General features: G+C 44.4%; 1 protein-coding gene across 1 annotated transcript in view; it reads right to left on the reverse strand.

Moving 5' to 3' along the window:
* Window positions 1–2536: 2536 nt before the first annotated feature.
* Window positions 2537–24367, reverse strand: part of LOC143931180 (5-hydroxytryptamine receptor 3A-like) — a 95621-nt gene continuing 73790 nt past the window's right edge. Inside the window, exons 8-9 of the mRNA XM_077455743.1 lie at window positions 3158–3370; window positions 2537–3081 (exon numbers count right to left, since the gene is read on the reverse strand). Of these exons, the coding sequence (XP_077311869.1) occupies window positions 2801–3081; window positions 3158–3370 (494 nt within the window). The 3' untranslated portion in view covers window positions 2537–2800. The remainder of the gene's footprint in view (window positions 3082–3157; window positions 3371–24367) is intronic.

A 24367-nucleotide genomic window follows, 5' to 3' on the forward strand; every position in this document is an offset into this window, starting at 1 on the left:
AAAGTATTGTTGGCAGTGGTAGCTCTCCTGAGAACCAAAGGGATTCGTCTACATCACTACCTAGACGACCTTCTGTTGTTGGCTCAAGACAAGGATCAACTTCTGGTACACAGGAAGCAGGTCATCTCCACCCTACAGGAATTCGGGTGGATCTTGAACTTGGAGAAGAGCCAGCTGGTCCCATCTCAGCGGCTGGTGTTCTTAGGGGCCCTATTCAACACTGTCAGAGGCACCATCTCATTGCCAGAAGAGAAGTTGTCAGTGGTCAGGGACAGAATCCGTCCAGCCCTCTCTGCCTCTCATCTCCAGGCTCTCCAGTGCCTGAAAATTATAGGCACTATGGTAGCGACAATTCCGATGGTGAGGTGGTCACAGTGGAGGATGAGGCCCTTTCAGAGGGGTTTCCTTCTTCAATGGTCAGGCAGCAAAACCCAGCTGATTCGGATCACCTTATCCATGAGGAATTCCCTTCTGTGGTGGCTCCAACGGGAAAATCTCTGCAACTGCCATTCCATTCTCCCCATCTCATGGGTCACCATAACAACAGATGCCAGCAACAGGGGTTGGGGCGCCCACTGTCTGGCGGAAATGGCTCAGGGCACCTGGATTCTCCCCTCCAGAGGGACGGTGTCGAACATCCTGGAGTTAAGGGCAGCCTTTCAAGCTCTGCTAGCCTTTCGGCATCTGATTTCAGGAGCCTCGGTCTCTCTCAGGCTAGACAATACCACAGCAGTGGCGTACATAAGAAGGCAAGGGGGTACCCGAAGTCTATCCCTTCTCCAGGAGGTGGAACCGATCATGACCTGGGCTCAGAGGAACTTGAAGGATCTGACAGCATCTTATGTCCCAGGGATTCAGAACGTTCAGGCAGACTTTCTTTCCCGGATACTTCTGGACAACAACGAGTGGTCTCTCCACGAGGAAGTGTTCAGCTGGATCCTGACAATGGGGTTCTCCCCAGAAGTCGACCTGTTTGCCTCCCCTTGCAACAAAAAACTAGAGAAGTATTATTCAAGGTACAGGGATCCTCAAGCCTACGGGGTGGATGCCTTGACGGAGAAATGGTGGTTCCACAAGGCCTATGCCTTTCCCCCAACTCCTATTATTCATCAGTTCCTGAGGAGACTCAGGTCAGAGACAGCAGAAGTGATAGCCATAATCCCTTATTGGCCCAACAGACCCTGGTTTCCGCTTCTGATGCTCCTCAGTGTCAGGGATCCAATTCCTTTACCATCCAGGCCAGACCTTCTGTCTCAAGGGTCGAGATTACATCCTTGCCCGGATCACCTGCGCCTAAAGGCTTGGTTTTTGAAAGGGGACGGTTGAAGGCTTTAGGCTGTCCTGAAGAAGTCATTCCCACTCTTCTTAGTGCTCGAAGAAGCAGTACTAACCGGGTATATGAGAGAATTTGGGCGAAGTTTGCAGATCACTTGTCTTCAAGATCCAGTTCCTGTAATACCCTGACAGTCCGGGACGTCTTAAGCTTCTTGCAATCGGGATTGGATATCTCCCTTTCGGTTAGTTCTCTCCGGGTCCAGGTTTCAGCAATTTCAGCCTTTTCCGGAGTCGCATGGGCCAATCATCCCTTGGTCCAACAATTCTTCAAAGGAGCAGTCAGGCTTAGGCCACAAAGGAAGCCTAGATTCCCCAAATGGGATCTTCCATTGGTTCTAGATTTCTTCTCTCAACTTGACAGAACGCTCTCAATCAGAGAATTAACCCTTAAAACCTCTTTTCTGGTAGCCATAACCTCGGCGAAGAGAATCTCCGAAATTCAGTCTCTAGGTGCAAAGGAACCTTTTCTCACCTTCTTTCCAGATAGGGTGGTCCTAATTCCGATGTTGGGGACAAATCCCAAGGTGACCTCTGTTTTCCATGAAAACCAGGAAATCACTCTTCCTACCTTCAATTCTGCTGGAAGTCAAGATCCACATCCACTCGATTTGGGAGTTACTCTAAAACAATATCTGGATATTACAGCTTCTTTTCGTCAATCTGACTTCCTCTTCGTGCTATTTAACGGGAAAAGTAGAGGCGCCAAGGCCTCCGTTAGATCCATCGCTGCTTGGGTGGTTCAAGCAATTCAATGGGCTTATAGAGAGAAGGGCTTGGCTCCTCCTGAGGCGGTTACAGCTCACTCTACCAGAAGTCTCTCAACCTCATGGGCGGCTTCACGCCACGTTGCACCTGATGTAATCTGCAGAGCGGCCTCCTGGTCTTCTATTCATACTTTCATGTCTCACTATTGTGTTGAGCCAGCTTCTTTATCCTCTGTTGATTTTGGTTTGAAAGTCCTGTCGGCCGACAGTGTTAAATAAATCTTTTGTTCAGCATTTTTTGCCCACCCGGGTGTGTTTGGCGAGTTATTTCCCACACGTTGCTGCCATGGAGTCTGTCAGGAAAATGGAAAATTCCTATCAAAATACTTACCGTAATTTTCCTTTCCTGATGGACTCCATGGCAGCAGGAGTTCCCTCCCAAAATGGCTGGAGTAGGCTAGTTACCGAACACGGCCAGGGGCAGGGAGCAAAGATTTATGGGAGTAGTGTCCTATGGGTAGTGGAGGCGGGACTTAACCCACACGTTGCTGCCATGGAGTCCATCAGGAAAGGAAAATTACGGTAAGTATTTTGATAGGAATTTTCCATTTTTTCTCATATGAACCAATTTAGCATGCAGCCCATCCTTGGTTGACTCCACACATTAGAATTTACAATTCATCAACGTCTGAAAGTTCTTATTCTGCTGTACAAAACATTTTCTAGCTGTCCTTCAGAACTTAGTTATGTCAAAGTGATCCCTAAATGGTCCAAACACAGAGCATACTGATAAACACCAAAGTTACAGTGATAAGATACAGAATAAGGATTAGTCGGTCTACAATTTGGGCTACTAGTGACCATTCAGTTGTTGCATCCTTTTGTTGCAAATCAAGTATCAGTTTACGATGGATCCTTACAATTTCCAACAAGATTCTTTTTAATAGCTTAACCTCTTTCTTGACATTTGAATCATTTTCCAGTGGTCTCTTCTCAACTGAAATATCTTCAGTTGCTTCTGATATTTTAGCATTTTCAGGATCTGTAAAAGAAAATTAAATCTTGAAATGTATTCCTCTTGTAAACAGGATAGGCAAAGGGATGTAAAAAAAACTTACCATTGTCTGCTGTGACTGGTGTGACCAGTTCATCTTTAGCAAAATCATTTTTAAAGAACATAATACGTGCCAGATGCTTCAAGACCAGTATCTTGACCCATAGAGGGACCGGTGAGTTGCTTATAGATGGTTCTGTGACTGTCATGTAGGAAGTACCTACTGTTGCAATGATGCTGAGAACCATCATGGCCAAACAAATGCAGAAGAAAATACCTGAAAAAGATTAGTGTTAGGTGTTACCCACTAAAAATGCTATAGTAAGAAATAAATTTGGCTGCATACAAAGGTAATAGGTCATTTAAATTTTTTGTCTAAACACTGGAGATCTGAATCATTCATAGTATCTTGCAAAGCCACTAGTTGCAAGTTTTCTCCAAAGCAGATTGTGTCTAACTTAGGGGTTCTCTTTCTTGGAACTGGGTAAGGTTTCATGTACACAGGATGTTGTTCTCCTGAATGATTTAACTTGACAGCTAGAAACTGGCGTCTAAAAACAAGCGTTTAGCTGTGTTTACATGCCGTGTTTAGTCGCGTTTGCATCTAGAAGCGTTTGTAAAAAATTTTTTTTTTTATTTAAATGAAAAACGTCTGTAAATAAAACGCTGCTAAATGCAAGTTACCGCGTTTAGCAGCATTTACAAGCTGTTACAGGCATTTGGCATTTCAAACGTCTCTGAACATCCGTCTGAACCCATTTTTTTGTGTTCCAAAAAAAGCTTCTAAACTCAACTGCCTAGAGACATGACTATAAACGACTCTGTGTACATGTATTGATAAGATAACAGAGGAGACAGGAGAGTTCAGGGGCAGCTAAAAAAAAATGACCAACTGCTCCTAAATGTCTGTTTACCAGCAGCAATGTACATGAGGCCTTATTTGTATGGGCAATCCATTGGGACAGCATAACATCATTCTTTGGCTTGGTAATGGCCACAACAATTAGATAGACTTGTTAATTCCAATGAGGGCATCTTATCTCTCAGAGATACAGGACGCCAGAATGGTGCTGAACTGGCAGAGCCATTTAGATTTTTTTTTTTGGGTGGGTTTGGCTTTTAAAAGGTTAAATTTCCCCTGTGTATTTTACAGCATTATATTTTAGACACAAGATTTAAAGTTCTTCTAAACAAGTGTTACTAAACAATGTGCAAGTAAGTCATGTTTAGTGTGTTTTTACTCATTTTGCTTGATTCACTAAAGCTGTCCCATTGGAAAATATCTTGTATGGGATTATTCCCATGTAACTTTTTGCCATCATGTTAAAAAGTGTTAGATTACACACTTATTTTCCATTCATTAATGGAGACCTTTCCCCCACCTCTTAACTAACTTGACTACACTAATATAATAAATTAGAAAAGAAAATGATTGCTAGCAACATCTTTCCTCCCTTGTAATAAATTAGAAAAGAAAATGATTACTAGCAACTTCATTCCTTCCTTCTTCACTGCCAGTCTACCAATTAAATCTGCACCTGATCTTGCACATGTGCCATACAAGATCAGGTACATTTCAGTATTGTTTATATGTTGTCATGGTAGCAACATGAGGGCATTTTGTCTGATACTATGGGGAGCTGGTGTCTACTAAAACTGGTGAACACAGAATCTTGTGTAGCTCTATTAACCACTTACAGACCGCCCACTGGCATTATATGGTGGCTGTATGAAGAGGGATATCATTTTTATGGCAGCAGCTAGCTACCATAACCCCAGTATCCTCTTCTTCAGCGGGCGGTCAGTTTTCAGATAAAAGTGGTCTGTGCGGCGTATTCACTGCAAGACCACTTTTACCAGTGGTGAGAGAGGGGCCCCCCTCCCGCCGCTCTCCAGTGCCTTTCGCAGCTTACTGGAGCCACTGGCAGCGGCAGAGCTGATCCCGTCCTTCTCCCTGTTAGGTATGGAGATGAGTGAGGGGAAGATGGCCCCCACCCGTCTCCATACTATTGCAGGGTGAAAGCGACATCAAAACATCACTTCCGCCCAATGCTCTTAAAACTGAAAATTTCTATCAAATACTTACCGTAATTTTCATTTCCTGATGGACTCCATGGCAGCCTACATGTGGGTTAGTCCCGCCCCCTCATACCTCATAGAATCCTTCTCCCATAAATCTTTGCTCCAGGCCAGAGGCCTTGTTCCATAATTTAGCCTACTCCAGCCACTGGGAGGGAACTCCTGCTGCCATGGAGTCCATCAGGACAGGAAAATTACTGTAAGTATTTGATAGAAATTTTCAGTTTTCCTGACAAACTCCATGGCAGCCTATATGTGAGAAATAATTAGCCATACACACCCGGGTGGGCAGAGTGCTGGACAAAAGAAAAAAGGCTTAATTGGCACCGTCAACAGACAAGATACGTAAACCAAATTTAACAGAAGATTAGAAGGCTGGCTCTACACAGTAGTGTGCCATGAACATGTTCATTGAAGACCACGGGGCCACCTTGCAAATAACTTCTGGAGCCACGTGACGTGAAGCCGCCCATGATGTAGACACGCTTCTAGTTGAGTAAGCGGTCACCACTTCTGGAGGCGCCAAGACCTTGGCTTTGTAGGCCTACAGAATGGCCTGAACAATCCATGCTGTGATAGATCTGGAAGAGGCAAGCATTCCCTTATTCTTCCCATGAAAAAGAACGAACAGATGGTCGGACTGACAGAACAGAGCTGTTGCTTCTAGATACTGACTCAGAGCTTTCCCTACATCTAGGGAATGAACACTGGAATCTCCGGTAGGTCTGAACATTGGAAGACCAATCTCCTTGTCGTGAAACACAGATGACACTTTGGGCTTTGAAACCAACATAGGAAGCAAAACTACCCGGTCGGGAAAAAAGGTTAGAAATGGCTCTTTGTATCCCAGAGAGCTGATTTCGGAGATCCTCTTGGCCAATGTTATAGCTACCAGGAAGGCAACTTTCAGGGAACGTTCCTTGAGGACTGATCTGCATGTTCCAATTCTCTTCCTGAGAAGAAATCCAGGACAAGGGTAACATCCCATTTGTTTTTTTTTCTGAGGTCTGAGCCAAACTGCTCCCCTGAAGAACTGTTGAGTAAGAGGGTGTCTAGCCCAGGAAATTCCCGTAAAGGCAGAAATTGCAGAGACTTGGACCCGCAGCGAGCTGACTGACAAGGAGAGATCCAAGCCCGATTGTAGGAAGCCGAGGATATCATGTATCTTTGGGTTATTGTAAGACCCTCCAGTGGAAGAGGTGTAGTCTGCAAATTTTTTCCAAATCCTCTGGTAGACTCTGTTGGTGCCTGCTCTTCTGGCATTCAATAACATGGAGATGGTCCTACTTGGACAGCCTAGAGCCTCCAGCCTTCCCCTCTAAAGAACCAGACCATCACATGTAGATGGGCCGGGCATGGATGTAGAGTTGCCCCTTGTGATAGGAGATCTGGTCTGGAGGGCACAGGAACTGGGTCCTGGAAGCTGAGTTGCATCAGCAGGGGAAACCATGGCCTGTTTGGCCAGTACAGGACTAGTGTCACTATCTCTGCTTCTTCCATCCTGAGCCTCGACAGAAACTGGAGAATGACAGGAATTGGCAATGGTCTGTCAGAGCATCTACCCCGAAAGCCTGGGGACAAAGAGACCTCATGTACTATTTCTCTAGTCTGAAGTTGCATGGTGAGGCAAACAAGTTTACTTCCGGAATGATTCCCAGGGACATGACCCACTTGAAGACTTCAGGGTGGAGAGTCCACTCGTTCTTGTCTAGAGACACTCTCGACAGAAAATCTGCCTTAACGATCTGGACTCCAGGGAGATAGACAGCTGTCAGGTTGGCCGGGTTCTTCAGGACCCAGGTCACGATGGGCTCTACTTCCTTCAACAGGGAGAGACTGAAAGTATCCCCCTTGTCTCTTGATGTATGAAACTGCCGTTTTGTTGTCCAGTCTTAGGAGAACTGAGGCTCCTGCTGTTAAGTAGTGAAAGGCCTGTAGAACGCAGAACACTGCCTGGAGTTCCAGAACATTGAAGACTATCCTGTGATATAGAAAACGCCATATGCCTTGGGCTACCTCTGTCAAGCAGAGCGCGCCCCAGCTCCTGTTGCTGCATCTGTTGTGATGGTGATCCAGGAACCGGCGAGCTGCAATGCAGATGCGCTCCAGCTGCCATGGCCAATCACTGGAGCTTGATAGCAAACAAGGAAACACACAAAACTCAGAGATACGGCTGCCATAAGAAAATAAGAAAATAATTATGTTTGTACACTACCAGCACGACGGCACAATCTTGATCAGACCTGGGACTGGGGAGCTGTCGCTCGACTCACTGCATGACCAGGGTGTTTGCCAGGCCTTCTGCTAATAACTGGGATGTTTGGTCATATTGCCTCTTGCCTGCCAATGGCCAGGCTAGTAAGCTCTTCATAGCATTGCATCATATTGCCCAAGTCCACCTGCTAATAGCTAGGATTGCTGGACTTCAGAGAGGATCACCGCTAACCACCAACGTATTGCCTTGAACACTGCCAAGCCTGGATTATGGAAAATTTTATGAAAAGGTAGGACTTTATCTTGGTCCTAGGAGGAGGACAAAAAAGAAACATGGCCTTTGGCCCAGAGCAAAGATTTATGGGAGAAGGGTCCTATGAGGTATGAGGGGGCGGGATTAACCCACACGTAGGCTGCCATGGAGTCTGTCAGGAAAGCAAAATTTTTAAAAAATTTTTTTAGAATTACATTAATTTTTTTTTCTTTATTGCATTTTATGTAAATATGAGATCTGAGGCCTTTTTTAACCCCAGATCTCATATTTAAGAATCCCTGTCATTCTTTTTTTCTATTACAAGTGATGTTTACATTCCTTGTAATAGGAATAAAAGTGACACAATTTTTTTTAAAAAGATCAGTGTAATAATTAAATATAAAAGATAAATGAAATAAGAGAAAAAAATGTTTTAAACGCACCGCCCCATTGAGCTCACGTGCAGAACGAACGTATACGCGAGTAGCTCCCGCATATGAAAACAGTGTTCAAATCACACATGGGGTATCGTCGCGATCGTTAGAGCGAGAGCAATAATTATAGCCCTAGACCAGTGATGGTGAACCTTAGCACCCCAGATGTTTTGGAACTACATTTCCCATGATGCTCAACTACACTGCAAAGTGCATGAGCATTATGGGAAATATAGTTCCAAAACATCTGGGGTGCCAAGGTTCACCATCACTGCCCTAGACCTTCTCTGTAACTCAAAACATGCAACCTGTAGAATTTTTAAATTGTGGCATATGGAGATTTTTAAGGGTAAAAGTTTTTCGCCATTCCACGAGCAGGCGCAACTTTGAAACATGACATGTTGGGTATCAATTTACTCAGCGTAATATCATCTTTCACAAAATTGGGCTAACTTTACAGTTGTCTTATTTTGTTAATTCCAAAAAAAGTGCGCTTGTAAGACAACTGTGCAAATACGGTGTGACAAAAAGTATTGCAACGCTGCCATATGATGGCATCCCGTGCCCTGATTACAATAGCGCCACCAGTACCACAAATCAGTGCCAGCAATGAGTGACCACCACTGCCAGCAATCAGTGCCCACCACTGCCCACAAGTGCCACCAATCTGTGCCCATTAGTGATGCCAGTCCGTGCTGGCTATCAGTCCCACCTATCAATGCTGCCCATCAATGCCCATCACTGCTGTCCATCAATGCCCGTCAGTGTCACCCATCAATGTCACCCAATGCCCATCAGTGCCCATCAGTACTGCCTATCTGTGCCGCCTATCAGTGCCCACCAGTGCTGCCTATCAGTACCCACCAGTGCCTCCTATCAGTGCCACCTAACAGTGCCCATCAGTGCCGCCTATCAATGCTCATCAGTGCCACATATCAGTGCCCATAAGTGTGGCATATTAGTACCACCTATTCAGTGCCCATAAGTGCAGCATCATCAGTGCCCATAACAGCCACCTCATCAATGCCCACCAGTTCAGCCTTTCAGTGGCCATCAGTGCCGCCTCATCAGCGCACATTAGTGAAGGAGAAAAATTACGTAATTATAAAATTATCTGACAAAAGTAAAAAAAAAAATTTTTTTTCGCATTTGTTGGTCTTTGTTTTTTTTTTCTTTTATGTAAACATTTTTAAAACCTGCACTGATTAAATACCACCAAAAGAAACCTCTATTTGTGTGAAGAAAATGATAACAAAGTCATCTGGTTACAGTGTAGCATGGCCACGCAATTTTCGTTTAAAATGCGTCAGTAAGTGCCCTGTAGCAAGTGGTTAAGCGTGTTCAGTTAAGCATTGACAATAAAATCTAGAAGCTGATTGGTTACTATGCACATCTGCACCAGATTATGTGTACACCGCTTTTAGTAAATCTCCTCCTATGACTTCCTATGATCATCAGCTTCATAATGTCCAAAATGTTTTCTGATTGAGGTATTTCAGAAAAATAAACTACATTTTGTCCACTAGATGGAGCTGACAAACATATCAATCAATTAGATAAAATACAAGGAATATTTGTGCAACCTGGACCACTGGTTATCAATCTCAGTCCCCCCCAACACGCCATGTTTTGGGGATTTCTCTTAGATAAAATAGCTGTCCAAATTACCAAGCCATTGACTCTGATTTAAAGCACATATGCAAGATAAAGGATAACCTGCAAACATGGCCTGTTGGGGGTACTTGAGGACTGAGGTTGAAAACCACTGGCCAGGACGAATGCTTGAGATGTCCCTAAACAAATGTTTTGTGAGATAAACCTCAGAGTAATGCCTCCCCGGAGTACCCTGTGTCCTTGCAAATATCTCCTGGTTAGGTCTATATTACTTCTGTATGGACACAGGACATTACAATAAGAATCAAATGATTTTACCTGTATAAACAGACGTTTTAAGTTTTACTATAGTTCTGTAACAGAGAAAAGGAAGGGGGGAGAGAAACGCCAAGCTGCCACTGGTGCAGTGGGATGTTATTGAATTTGTTATAATAAATAAAAAATGTTATGCACTCACAAATATCTCTGAGTAGTGGGCATTTAAACAGCCGAGTCCAAAGCCAACAGGTGATAGTCCTGTTCTGACTGGAGTCGCTGTGATCATAGGAATGCTGGGAGGGGGATGCAGGAATCAAGAAAGCTGCCATGGGAGACGCCCATGCACTGTCAGAAGAACTGTCAATGCCAAGGATGCCGTGACCAATCAGAAATGCGCTTCAGAGGCTAACCACGCCTTCTTCATCAGCCTGACTATCGCCCCAGAAATTAAAAATTTAATTAATGGAAATTAAATTGATTAAGTGGCCGCAAATAACCCTATCGTGCCCAAGGGAGTCAAGTAATTCTTCATGACATAGATTCAACAAGGTGTTCAACATTCTTCAGAGATTTCGGTCCATAGTGACATGACAGCATTACGCAGTTGCTACAGATTTGCCTCTTGCACATCCGTGATTCTTCTTCAAATGCCTCCTTATTGTGTCCTGTATTGCACCTGAAGTTATTTGTGGGTTTTTCTTTGTATCCTGAACAATTGTGGCTGAAATTTTAGTAGGTCTACCTGACCGTGGTTTAGTTTCAACAGAACCCCTAATTTTCCACTTCTTGATTAGCGTTTGAACATTGCTGATTGGCATTCTCAATTCCTTCTATATCTTTTATATCTCTTTCCTGTTTTATACAATTCAACTACCTTTTCCCCGCAGATCATTTGACAATTCTTTTGCTTTCCCCATGAATCCAGAAACGTCAGTGCAGCACTAGATGAAAGAGGCAAGTCTGTCATGAGTCCAGAAACTCATTGACCTTTTAGGCCTCTTTCACACGGGACGGATCCGTGATGATCCGCTCCGTGGACATCCGCTTGCTCAGCGAGGATCGCTCCATCGATCCCAGCTAAGCAGGCAGATGACAGGTCCGTCTCTGCACACTGTGCAGGGATGGACCTGTCAGAGCGCTGCTCTCCCCTATGGGAGATCAGGTGAGGACGGACTGTAGAGTCCTTCGTCACCCGATCCGATCTGCAGACGGATGGAAAAGTAGGTTTTTCCTCCTTCACACTTTTTTGGATCGGAGAGGGTCGGATGTCAGCGGACATGTCACCGGTCTATGGTCTATGGAGGTCTATAGAGCATCCGTTCAGGTCCTCCTAAAAAACTGACAGGCGAACCTGAACGATCCGTGTGAAAGAGGCCTAATACACACACACACTAATTACAAGCAAACAGATAACAGGTGAGGATAGTTACCTTTAATAGCCATTCAAACCCCTTTGTGTCAACTTGTGTGCATGTTATCAGGCCAAAAATCGCCAGGGTAGGTCAACTTTTGATTAAGGTCATTTGGGTAGTTTCTGTTGTCATTATGATTTAAAAAGAGCAAACACAGTTGATTGATAATAAATGGCTTCAATCAAACACTAACAATGAGTGAAAGAAAAGTTTGTGTTACCATTCATATTGAATGAAAAATGGCCAAGAAATCATAAATTCTGCCAGGGTATGTAAACTTATGAGCACAACTGTATATATTGTATTCCTGTCAGGAACATGTTGGCTATAGCACAGCCAAAACCTCTAGGCAGAGGTGGATACGCATGCACAGACATGCTCCTGCATGTGCCCATCTTTCCTGAACACCTATGGGCATGCCTGGAATGGTCTGTATAAGGGCAGCAGCTGCACTAGTGCATTGCTGTCTGATCTGCAGCTTTATCTGTTCCTGTGATCTGTGCTTGATTCCTGTTTTTGACCCAACTTACCCTGACCACACCTTCCATCTGCCTGATATCCTGTTGCTAACCTCTGCCTGCATCCTGACCATTCTCTGCCTGATGTTTATGTTCATATCTGATCCTCCCTTGCTAACTTTGCTTGTCTGACCCTGCATCCAGTTATCCGTCTGTCCTGCTCTGCATAGTGCCTGGCGAAGCTGGTTCTACATCTGCTGTGTGTCTGCATCCACTGTTCAGCCATCCAGCTCAGCTCTGGTGACGCACCTGCCACACATGCTGCAACCAACGGAAGATCTTGCAGGCACACTTACCTCACCACACTCTTACAGCCACTGTCATAATACCAGTGGCCCTTGAGCCGGGGCTGTACGAGAGGTCTCCTTCTACACGTCAGGCTTTGCCACAATGACAATTCCAGTAATTTCCTGAAGACTCTTGAGCACTATAGATGGGAGATGGATTATCACTGAATCTCCCTGGATTTAGCATCATTATAAACATCAATCCCCCATGACATAGGCTTGACTGCCGTACAATATTACTTGGGGAAGATCATATCAATTTCTTAAAAACAAATTTTCTTTTACAGGCCACTGAATTCATTTAACAGCAAAATTATGTTAACTTTGGCCACGATTTTATCCTGCTATCCCGCTTTACCCTGATTTTTTACTTCTATGGGCACCAGCTTTGCCCCCAGAGCCAACCTCTTTGTGGCATACTGGGAGGACTTGTACATCTGGGCCCATGACCCATTTTCACACCAACTGCTATACTACTATATCTGGCAAAGGGGATACTAACATCAAATAATTATTTAGCTACTGTAACGATAACCAGTTTGGAGTACAATTTACTATAGTTACAGATCCCAACAACCTAATATTTCTGCATTTGCAATTACTTCATGACCAACAGCTCACGATATGCTTCCGGACTCATTTTAGTCCGGGCCCAGGCACAGAGACTGCAACATGCAGAGGAACATATCTCGGCACTTGAGGACGAAAATGCAGGCACATCTGTTAAGATAGCTAGGGCCCTTAACGCACACAAAGAGATTTGGGAGAAATTCGACGATTTGGAAAATCGATCGAGGAGGAACAATCTACGCATTATCGGTCTCCCGGAATCGGTCACCTCAGCCCAGCTATCCACGCTTTGCGCCAAAATAATCCCAGAACAACTGGGCCTCCGCGCACCGTGCACGATCAAACGGGCTCACCGCATCGGACAACCGTCCGAATCACGCTCCAAGCTTCGCCATGTTATCGTCAAGTACCTGAACTATGCTGATAAAACGGCCATCATGCAAAAGTTCCGCAGCTCGTGCTCCTTGACGATCGATGGGGCTAAACTGCTGCTTTTTGCGGATTACTCAGTGGAGGTGATGAACAGACGCAAGGCCTTCTCTCCGGTGTGCACAACCCTCTACAACAACCACATCAAATTCTCCTTGTCCTATCCGGCTATGCTACGCCTCCAAACGAACGACGGAGACCAGCTTACCTTCACCACGCCAGAAGAAGCGGAAAGATATGTTGAATCCATGAGCACTGACATGGAACACTCGGCCATGGCTGACCTATCATCTTCCCATTCTGGGGGCAAATCAGCTGTGCCTCCTAAGCCTCAACGCAGCCCCACGAACCCTCCATATAAACGCATCAGAGTCACACCTAAGGATGACCGTTCAGGACACCGCTGACAATCTTCGGTACTCCTACCTTTCTACAGTTTGACGGAAAGTTAGGGGGAGATGATTTGCTTTTATATTGGATCTCCCTCTTTCTCCCTCTGGTCCTTCTGGGACCAGTTAGCCTAAATATGGGCTCTGCTGATCGCTGGCAGGTTGCTCCTATTCCCATGCATGGGCCTGGAACACCTGCCCCCCTTTTGATTACATATGCAGTTCCTATGTATTTTACAGGATGTTTTCTCCCTGGTTCTTTGTTTTATGTTATCGGGTGTTATTAATCTAGGGGCTACGGCTTTCAACTCGGCTCACTTACCCTATCCATTTCCCTAACACAGGTGGGTCTTCGCCACATGCATGTAGGACCTATCCGGAGCCGGGGTCACTATTTAGTATTCCCCCGCTGAATCCGTTAATATACCCTTGCGGGGATACTGGGTCTTACCCGCTGCCATGTGTATTTATTTTTTCTCTGTTATTTTATATACCTCCCCCTCTGGCCCTCTAACAGCCATCAGGGGAGGGGCGGGACAGGGCTGATAGCTGAGATTGAAAGTTGTGCCTCATGTGGAAAAAAAGGAAAGTCCATATTTGCTGATATGTTATTACACACGTTGTGTTTTATATTTTTGCTAAGATCTTTTGCTTGTACGTGCGTATACCAGATACAGATATCTAATATAGTTGTAGCACCCTTGGGGATTTAAGTCTCTATGAGGAGACACATACACGCGGGGACACTGGAGCACAGCAAGGCTGTCCTTGCACCAACCACTATGATTTTTATCTATCTAACTCTTACATGTCACCCGCAGGTAGTGGGCATAACTTGAATGTTATTTCTTGGAATGTCAAGGGGCTTAGATCACCGTGTAAACGTATGGCTGTTCTGAGACACTTGAAACGCCTCCGAACAGACGTAGCTTTGTTGCAGGAGACGCACCTTACGGCAGACGACCTGCAACGGCTATGTAAATTATGGGTAGGTACGGTCTATGGCTCGCCAGCAGTTGGGCGCAAGGCTGGTGTTGCCATATTATTACATAAAAACCTGCAACATGAAATTACGTCTGTTAGAGCTGACACGGAGGGACGTAGGGTGACAGTGCAGATATTGATAGACTCAGTCCCCATGGCCATCACTAACATTTACGCCCCTAACTCGCCGGGCACACCCTTCTTCCAGGATGTAATCCAATGGATACTAGCCACCCCTGAATCTAAACACTTAGTTGGGGGAGATTTCAACTCAGTTATGTCCGTCATAACGGACCGTTCAACGACTAGCACTCCTCGTGTAACCCCCTTGGCTACCGCAACACCCAAACCTACTCAATTAGCCCAGGCCCTGACCTCCATACATTTCACTGATGTATGGAGACTACAACACCCGACCAGCCAGGAATACACCTTTTTCTCTCCACCACACCAATCCTTCTCGCACATAGACTACTTTTTTGCCTCCCCCTCCCTGACACTTTCCATAATAGACTCAGAAATATTAGATGCCAGGATATCAGATCACAGCCCTGTAGTGGTGCATCTATCGCTACCGACGACCCCGCACGCACCGAAAACGTGGAGATTTCCATCCTACCTAGCTGACAGTCCAGACTTCCAGGACATGCTTCGGACTGCATGGACTGACTATGCAACCACCAATAGTGAACATATCTCTGATCCTAACTTGTTTTGGGAAACAGGTAAAGCCTTTATGAGAGGCAAGATAATATCTTACACTACACAACTAAAAAAACACAATAGGAGCCAGTATAATGATACCAGCAAAACGCTTCGTGTAGCTCATGAGCGCCTGCTTCTGAGACGTACCCCGGAGAATATCCAAAGCTGGACTCGAGCTAAGAGGGCGTTCGACCTCTGGGCTGAGCAGCAGGAAATGGCCCAACTAGCCTACTCAAAGCTATATTTCCACAGATACGGAAACAAAGCGGGCAAACTACTGGCGAAGTTATGCGCTGGGCCCAGACGACCCACGTGCATCCATTCCATGAGGATTACAGTATTACAGATTACAACATTACAGGACAATCACCTCGCTCTACTTAATGCCCCCATTACCCTGGAGGACATTAAACAAACTATCTTGTTAATGTCCACAGCCAAAGTGCCAGGGACAGACGGCTACTCTGCGGAATTTTATAAATCTACCATGGATTATATACCAGACACTCTTCAACTTGTTTATGCAGGCATGTGGCAGGGAGGGCCTTATATGCCCACAGGTTCATAGGCTTTCATAAAACTTATCTCTAAGAAAGGTAAAGATACCACTATGCCTGGGTCCTATCGCCCCATTTCTCTGATTAATGTAGACTCTAAAATTTTATCTAAAATAATTGCCGCTCGATTGGCCACGATACTCCCCTCATTACTCCACCCAGCCCAGCCAGGATTTGTTACTGGACGCTTGGCTACCCTTAATATCCGTAAAGTTCTTCTGGCCCTCCACTATGATAAGAAATAGAGACACCTTACTCCCATACCCTTTGAGAAAGTCATGTGATACGTGACGCAACGCGTCAGGGAGGAGTCTAAGGTGTTGAGCGTCACTTCCGGTCGCGGCCGAGACCGGAAGCATCATTATTTACATCTGGTTTTCGTTGTCTATGTAAGTGTGGATATTTTATTTAATAAAGAGGTTTATGATACTACACATTGGCAGCCCCCTCCCTTGCTCTTTTATATATCCGGAGTGCTGTTAGTGGAAGATCAGTCTGGGTCCCGGAGGTATACAGTCAAGAGGTGGAAGATTCCCCTACCCACTACTCCTTAAGCGGCATCTGGTCCTTTTAGGACCTTTCTTTGAGGTGAGAGGCTGGGGGAAACGAGGGGTGCATGTTGAGCACTGAAGCCTAAAGAAGGAAATAGATTGCACATTATCCATTCACACTGCACGGTTTTATATTAGCTGTTTTTGGACGGATTGCACAGTATTGGAGTGGACTTTTTCTTACACAAATCACCGGATTTTTATTATATTTTATCTATTGTTTTTTCTTGATCTGTTCAATTGTTATATGTATATATTTTTTTGCGGTTTGCACCATTTGCATGGACTGATTTTTTTATGTCATTGTTAGTAATTTGGTTGCACTTTATTACGGTTTTATATTTTCTTGCACTTTATTACGGATATTGTATGCACTTTGATTTGCACTATATTGTATCATTTGCACATTTGTTTGCACTGCATTGTGGTATTTATGATTATTAAATAGACACAGGTAGTTTCACTTTAGATAGCGCCACATAAACCCCCCCCCCTTCCCTATTTTTGTTTGAGTGTAGAGAGCACTTTGTTATGTGAGCAGCTTTCTAGGAAAATATTCTATATTTGGCCCTGTCTGGCTAGGTTGTGCGCAACAGTATTTATTTACTTTGATAATGTGAGTTTACCTTGGTTATTTAGAGTGCTAACACGGTTTGGTTTTCAAGGCCCATTTATGCAATTTATCCAACAGATGTACATGTCTCCCACAGCTCGACTGGTCACCCCTGACTTCATGTCAGACTCAATACCTCTAACTAAAGGCACCAGGCAGGGGTGCCCACTATCGCCTTTATTGTTTAACCTGGCAATTGAACCTCTCTCTAGGCTGTTTAATTCACGGGATGGGATCAGTGGCCTACCGATAGGACTGCAGATGCTGCGCTCTGCTTTATTTGCGGATGATATCCTGTTATTTACCACTGACCCCGTCTCCGACTTTGCTAAGTTAAAGATCATCTTTGAAACCTTTCAAAGCTGCTCGGGTTTCTGAATTAACTTTGACAAAAGTGAGATACTATCCTTAAATCCCAGATTGGCCCACAAATGGACACACCAGTCCCCATTTGCAATAGCCAAACACCATATCACATACCTAAGTGTACACATAGGTCGTGAACCGGCCTCATTATATGGGCTGAATTACCCCCCCCCACTATTATCTAAGATAGTACAGGAATTAGACCTATGGACGACCCTGCCTATTTCGCTCTTCGGGAGATGCCATTTATTTAAAATGATATCCTTTGCCAGACTACTGTACCCCATGCAGACCATACCCCTCCTGTTGAAACACGCAGACATCCAGAAGTTATACAAGGCACTATCAGCCTTTCTATGGTCCCGTAAGAGAGCACGCATAGCTCTACCTAAACTATGCCTCCCAAAGACCGAGGGAGGTGCGGGTATGCCCAATTTTCATTTTTATAATCTTGCATGTCTATTACGTCAGGATCTGGACTGGATTTCGGGCAACTCTAGATACTGTAATGTACATCTAGAAGGGGCTATGGCTTCCCCGTACTCGCTGGCAGCAATTCTTCACTCCAACCTGCACACATTGCCACCTCATCTAAAATCTAATTTGCTTGTCAGAGACACTGTCATTGCATGGAGAGAAACCCGCAAACTATTAGGCCTACCGGCCACCATCTCGAGTCATCTACCTATCCAAGGGAATCCCATGTTTATCCCGTCCACTTTGCATGCAATCTATGTGCAATGGAAACTGAAAGGTCTCACATCCACGAAAGCTTTATATCAAGCTGGCCATCGTAAGTTTAAGTCCTTTGGAGCCTTATCTCAAGAATTTTCACTCTCACCGACCCATGTTTTCTACTATGGCCAGCTGACCGATTACTTAAGCTCGCAATGCGGTCCCCAGACGGACCCGTTCCAGCAGTCAATCATCGACACTATTGAACTCAGGGGATTACTCAATTTCTAACCTCTACTCTTACCTCATTCAACACCAGTCTGACAAATACGGTCTCACCCCTTTCCAGAAATGGGCGACCCTCCTACGAGATGAATCTCTTCCTGATAAAATTATGGATGGATACCGGCAAATACGTAAACTCACACTTTCAGAAACATGGTGTGAAACACAATTAAGGATAATTCACAGAGCCTATTACCCCGTCTATGTCGATAAAAATAATATGAACCTGAAAATATGCCCATGGCGCTCTACGCCCCACCCCACTCTAATACATCGACTGTGGGAATGCCCTGCTATAGAAAGCTACTGGGATGCAGTAACTACCTATGTTGGCTCAGTTTCTAAACAACGGATTCTGAAGGATATTATGCTTTGTGTATTTGGCTACGCACCTCAAACGCCCCCGACGGGAGGTGGAATTCAGACCCCAGTTTCTCAATGGGCACAGCTAGCCCTTCTTGCTGCTCGCAGGACCATTATGCAATCTTGGATCTCCAAGGCACCGCCTACACTACCAGCGATGCAAAAGGCTATCGAATCGCTTTTCTACATGGAAAGATTGGATACCATCACCAGGAATCCTAAACCTGCACACCGTTTCTTTGCACGGTGGCGCAAATATATGGAGGTCACGTTACCCCACTCTGACATCCAGGCGGCCATGCAACCATTTAGTTTCACGGCATGGTATCTTCAAAGTGACCTTGCTGGATATTTGGGTAGACTCAAACTACTTCCCCGTGGGGATCCTGTGGACTTTAGGCCACCTTGACATACTGGACCCTAAGCTGTGCATTTTTTGTTTCTTCTTTTTTTTATATATATATATATATCAGGACCTTAGGTCACCCCGTTCTTCCCCCACTTTAGAGGGTATTTACTCAAGGGCTATGGAATGTAATTACTTAGCTGGTATACTTAGATCGTATAGATTACTAGGACCTGTTCGGGTCCGCTTATCACGAAACAAGAGGACTGTATGCAGTCTACTGTTTACTGCGCAGGAACCTGTATCTGTAAACTTATGTACTGTACAGCTATGTTTTGTAACCTTTTATTTGTAAAACCAAATAAACATTTTTCAAAAAAAAAAAAAAATGCTCCGCATTCGATTCAGAGAACATAGGAGGAGTTTGAAAGAAACGATTCCAAATAAATATCTCGCAACATTTTTTTTTGCATCATGACAGTGACACCTCATTACTCCAGGTTACAGTCATACAATCCCTACCCGATTCTCATATTAGATTCACGTGTGGTCTCGATGAAGGACTGGAAGTCAACACCACAGGGCCCCACAGGCAAAATTTCTTGCCCCCACCCCCCCCCTTCTTTCATTGAGTTCTTGCCAGCACCCGGTTTCAGGTCAACCCCAGCCTTTTGTCCCAAATTTTTATTAGTTCCATTCATCCCTTATTGTATTGTGAATTTTGTTTGGTTCATTTTTTCATTCATAGTATAATAAATCTTTATATCATGATAAATATGAATCTTATCCATCTCAGAATTTATGGATTATATTACAATTTATAATATATAATATCATTTATATGCTTATTTAATGTATGCTTCTTTAATTGATGCACCTCTTTATCGTTAGTATTATTATTTTCCTTATTATGTTATCATATTTTTACATTGTTTCATTTATTCTCTGAACAACATATACTATATCTGGTATCATATTTTTATATAAAATTATATTATTCAATTTAGGTCAATTGTTCTTACTATTTAGGAGCAAAATGTTTCTTAATACATTTTTTGCTGTAATTCTTTTGTATTTGATAATTTCTTAATCATTTTTTATTCATTTTTATTCTTGTCAGACTTTATTAGCATGTACTTCATTCTACCTTATATTATTTTGTACAAATAATTAATCTGGTACAAGCGATTTCTCCTTGAATATATGTATATTTTTATATTTATTTATTATTTTTATTTATTAAAATGCTTAACCACTTGACAACTGGGCACTTAAACACCCCTCGTGACCAGACCAATTTTCAGCCTTGGTGCTCTCACACTTTGAATGACAATTACTCAGTCATATAACACTGTACCCAAATGATTTTTTTGTCCTTTTTTCCCACAAATAGAGCTTTCTTTTGGTGGTATTTGATCACCTCTGGATTTTTTATTTTTTGCACTATAAATGAAAAAAGACCGAAAATTTTGAAAAAAAAACAAATTTTTCTTTGTTTCTGTGATAAAATTTAGCAAATTATTTTTTTTTTCATGAATTTTGGCCACAATTTATACTGCTACATTACTTTGGTAAAAATAACCCAAATTAGTGGATATTATTTGGTCTTTGTGAAAGTTAGAGACTCTACAAGCTGTGGTGCAAATCATAAAAAATGTATCACATCTGATGTACTGGTGGCCTATCTCGTTTCTTGTGACCCTAACAAGCCAGGAAAGTACAAATACCCCCCAAATGACCCCTGTTTTGAAAGTAGACATTCCAAGGTATTTAGTAAGAGGCATGGTGAGCTTTTTGGTGTTGTAATTTTTTTCCCACAATTCTTTGCAAAATGAAGTTTTTTTTATTTTTATTTTTTTCACAAAATTGTCATTGTAATAGGTTATTTCCCTCACATGGCATGTGTATACCACAAATAATGCCCCAAAATAAATTCTGCTACTCCTCCTGAGTATTACAATACCACATGTGTGGGACTTTTCCACAGCCTGGCCACATAGAGAGGCCCAACATGCAGGGAGCGCCATCAGGTGTTCTAGGAGCATAAATTACACATCTAACTTGTTGACTACCTATTACACTTTTGAAGGCCCTGGAGCACCAGAACAATGACACTGACATGGCACTGATGACAGTGATACGTGGCTCTGATGACATGTGGCACTGATGTGGCACTGATGACACGTGGCACTGATGTGACACTGATGACAGATACCACTTATACGAGGCACTGATGACACGTGACACTGATGACAGATGGCACTAATATGTGGCACTGATGACACGTGGCACTAATACGTGGCACTGACAGATGGCACTAATACATGGCACTGATGACAGGTGGCACTAATACGTGGCACTGACAGATGGCACTGATCAAAGATGGCACTAATACGTGGCACTGATGAAAGATGGCACTAATACATGGCACTGACAGATGGCACTAATACATGGCACTGATGACAGATGGCACTAATACGTGGCACTGACATGTGACACTGATGACAGATGGCACTAATACGTGGTATTGGTGACACTGATAACAGATGGCATGTGACACTGATAGGTGGCACTGATGACAGATGGCACTGAAACGTTGCACTGATGACATATGGCACTAATATGTGGCACTGATGACACGTAACAGTGATATGGCACTGATGACACGGGGCACTGATGACACGTGGCACTGATGTGGCACTGATGACACGTGGCACTGATGAAAGATGGCACTTATACGTGGCACTGGGGACAGATGGCACTGACAGGTGGCATTGGGGCAGGTGGCACTGGGGCAAATGGAGCTTGGGACAGATGGCACTGACAGGTGGCACTGGGGACAGATGGCACTGACAGGTGGCACACTGGGGACAGATGGCAATGACAGGTGGCACACTGGGGACAGATGGCAATGACAGGTGGCACACTGGGGACAGATGGCACTGGCACACTGGGGACAGATGGCACACTGGGGACAGATGGCACTGGCACACTGGGGACAGATGGCAATGACAGGTGGCACACTGGGGACAGATGGCACTGGCACACTGGGGACAGATGGCACTGGCACACAGGGGACAGATGGCACACAGGGGACAGATGACACACTGGGGACAGATGGCACACTGGGGACAGATGGCACACTGGGGACAGATGGCACACTGGGACATTACTTACGGCCGCTGCAGCCGTTCATCTCTCCCTCCTCACACGCTGTCTGTGTGAGGAGGGAGAGCGGCGCTGAGAGATGATCTCATATGTTTACATATGAGATCATCTCTCATTGGGCACGCCGATCTCGCTGTGAACGGCCACTGTGATTGGCCGCTGTTATTGGCCGTTTACAGCGATCTGTGACTGGCTGTGTCCGGGGGACAAGGCCAGCACAGAACTTCCCCGATGCGAGCTCGCTGGAGCGCGCATTGCGGAAGTAAACAGGAGAATGTCCGGGGACGGCCTCCCGGCAATTGGCGTCCGCTCTGCAGCCGTCTTTCGGCTATAGAGCAGATGCCTAGTGGTTAACCTACGCAGCCTTACCTGAAGGCCTTGATGCGCAAAACAAAAGACATTGACATTAAAAGACCTTAGGAAAATCAACATACCAGAGTGACAACATGCAGAATAAACCCCATTAAAATTAGGTGACTCCAAAAGCTTGCACAAAAAGTACAGTTTTCAATTTCTTTTGGCATTTCAGAAAGTTATTCTCAAGCCTCAGTTTCAGAGGCAAGTAGTTCCAAAATTCAGCTCCCTGTACGTCACTCGTTCTCCCTCTGCATATTTTCTTTTTGAATTTTGAAATCTTCAATATGCCCAAGTTCACCGATCTCAAGGATCGGGTAGGCACATACTTGATGAATTTTTCCTTCAGGTACTCTGGGCCACATCCATGCAATGCTTTATGGACAAGACGTCTCGTTTCGAACAGAACTTGTTCTTTCATGGGCAGCCGATGCAGGGCTCTAAGAGATGGAGTGGTGTGGTCATGACGACCCGCACCCGTCAGTAACCTTGCTGTGGCATTCTGAATCAGACTGGAAATACAAGCAAACCCAAGTACAGGGTATTGCAGTAGTCCAGTCAACTGCTGATAATGGCATTAACGATGGCGATCTTATCAGAGTCTGCAATATAGCGAAAATTCGACCTTAGGAGTCTCAGGCAGAAATGGCATGAACTCACCACCTGATTTACCTGAGGTCGCAGGTTCAACCTAGAGTCAAAGATGACACCCAGGTCCCTGACCTGAGAGGTCGGAATTGGAAAAGGTTTAAAAGATTCAGGATGGAAACAAGTTGGAATACACGTAGTTATTGAAGATGATGCATTCAGTTTCGGTGCCATTTAGTTTTAGATAAATGGCACCCATCCAGGATTGGATTTCCTCGTAGCAGGAGGCCAGCATGACCTGATCCTCCCCTTTCTTGGATAGTTTGAAGTAGATCTGGATGTCGTCAGCATAAACATGGAATGGGAGGTTGTGACGGTGAATGATGTACAGCAGCGGCCTCATATAGATGTTAAAAAATATCGGAGATAAAGCCGATCCTTGTGGGACCCTGCAAGACAGGGAACTATGAGAGGAATAAAATGGTCTCCTCTTTACCCTCTGAACCCTGTCTCACAGGAATGAGGCTACCCATGCCAGAGCTATGCCATCCATTCCCATCACCATCTTCAACCTATCCAATATACCTATACACCTTTACTCCCTTTGGCATGATGGGGTTAATTAAATTATACAAAGTCCTGGAGGATAGGGCAATAGTCAGGATGGTGAATGAGCTGAGGCAAGCCTCTGATAGGTCACAGTGTCCTCGGTTCTTCTGAGCAGTCTCCCATGGCAGCTTTCTGGATCCCTGCACCCCCCCCCCCCCAGAGCTCCTGTGGTCCCAGCGACCCAGTCGGGACAGGGCCATTGCCTGTCAGCTGTTTACATGCCCACTTCTCAGAGATGTTTGTGGGTGCATAACATTTTGCTTTTATCATAACAAATTCAATAAAATACTCCCCTTTCTTTTCTCTGTTGCAGTGCTTGGATTCCCAGCTCGGTCAAGAAGGTAGCCTTGTTTAACCAGCTGTGGTAGTACCTGATTAATTAGCATTACATTTACAATTAATTAGCCTCCATTTACAATTAGAATCTTGTTTTGTCACTGCCTGCTCAAATACTGCCTTCAGAGTTCAAATGACAATTTAGATGTAAAGATGTTGGTAAATTTCACTGATCTTAAAGTATATCTAAAGCCATTTTTTTTTTCATTTCGGATAGAGCGGGGAAGGGTTAGCAACCCATTGGCTAGTGCTGTGCGCATCCATAGATACACATAGCACCCAGCACACATCCCCAATGCTCTCTCCTCTTAACAGCA

Source organism: Lithobates pipiens, unplaced genomic scaffold, assembly GCF_037356315.1.
Source record: "Lithobates pipiens isolate NorthernLeopardFrog02 unplaced genomic scaffold, aLitPip1_a1.2 Scaffold_10, whole genome shotgun sequence".
NCBI classification, from domain to species: Eukaryota; Metazoa; Chordata; class Amphibia; order Anura; family Ranidae; genus Lithobates; species Lithobates pipiens.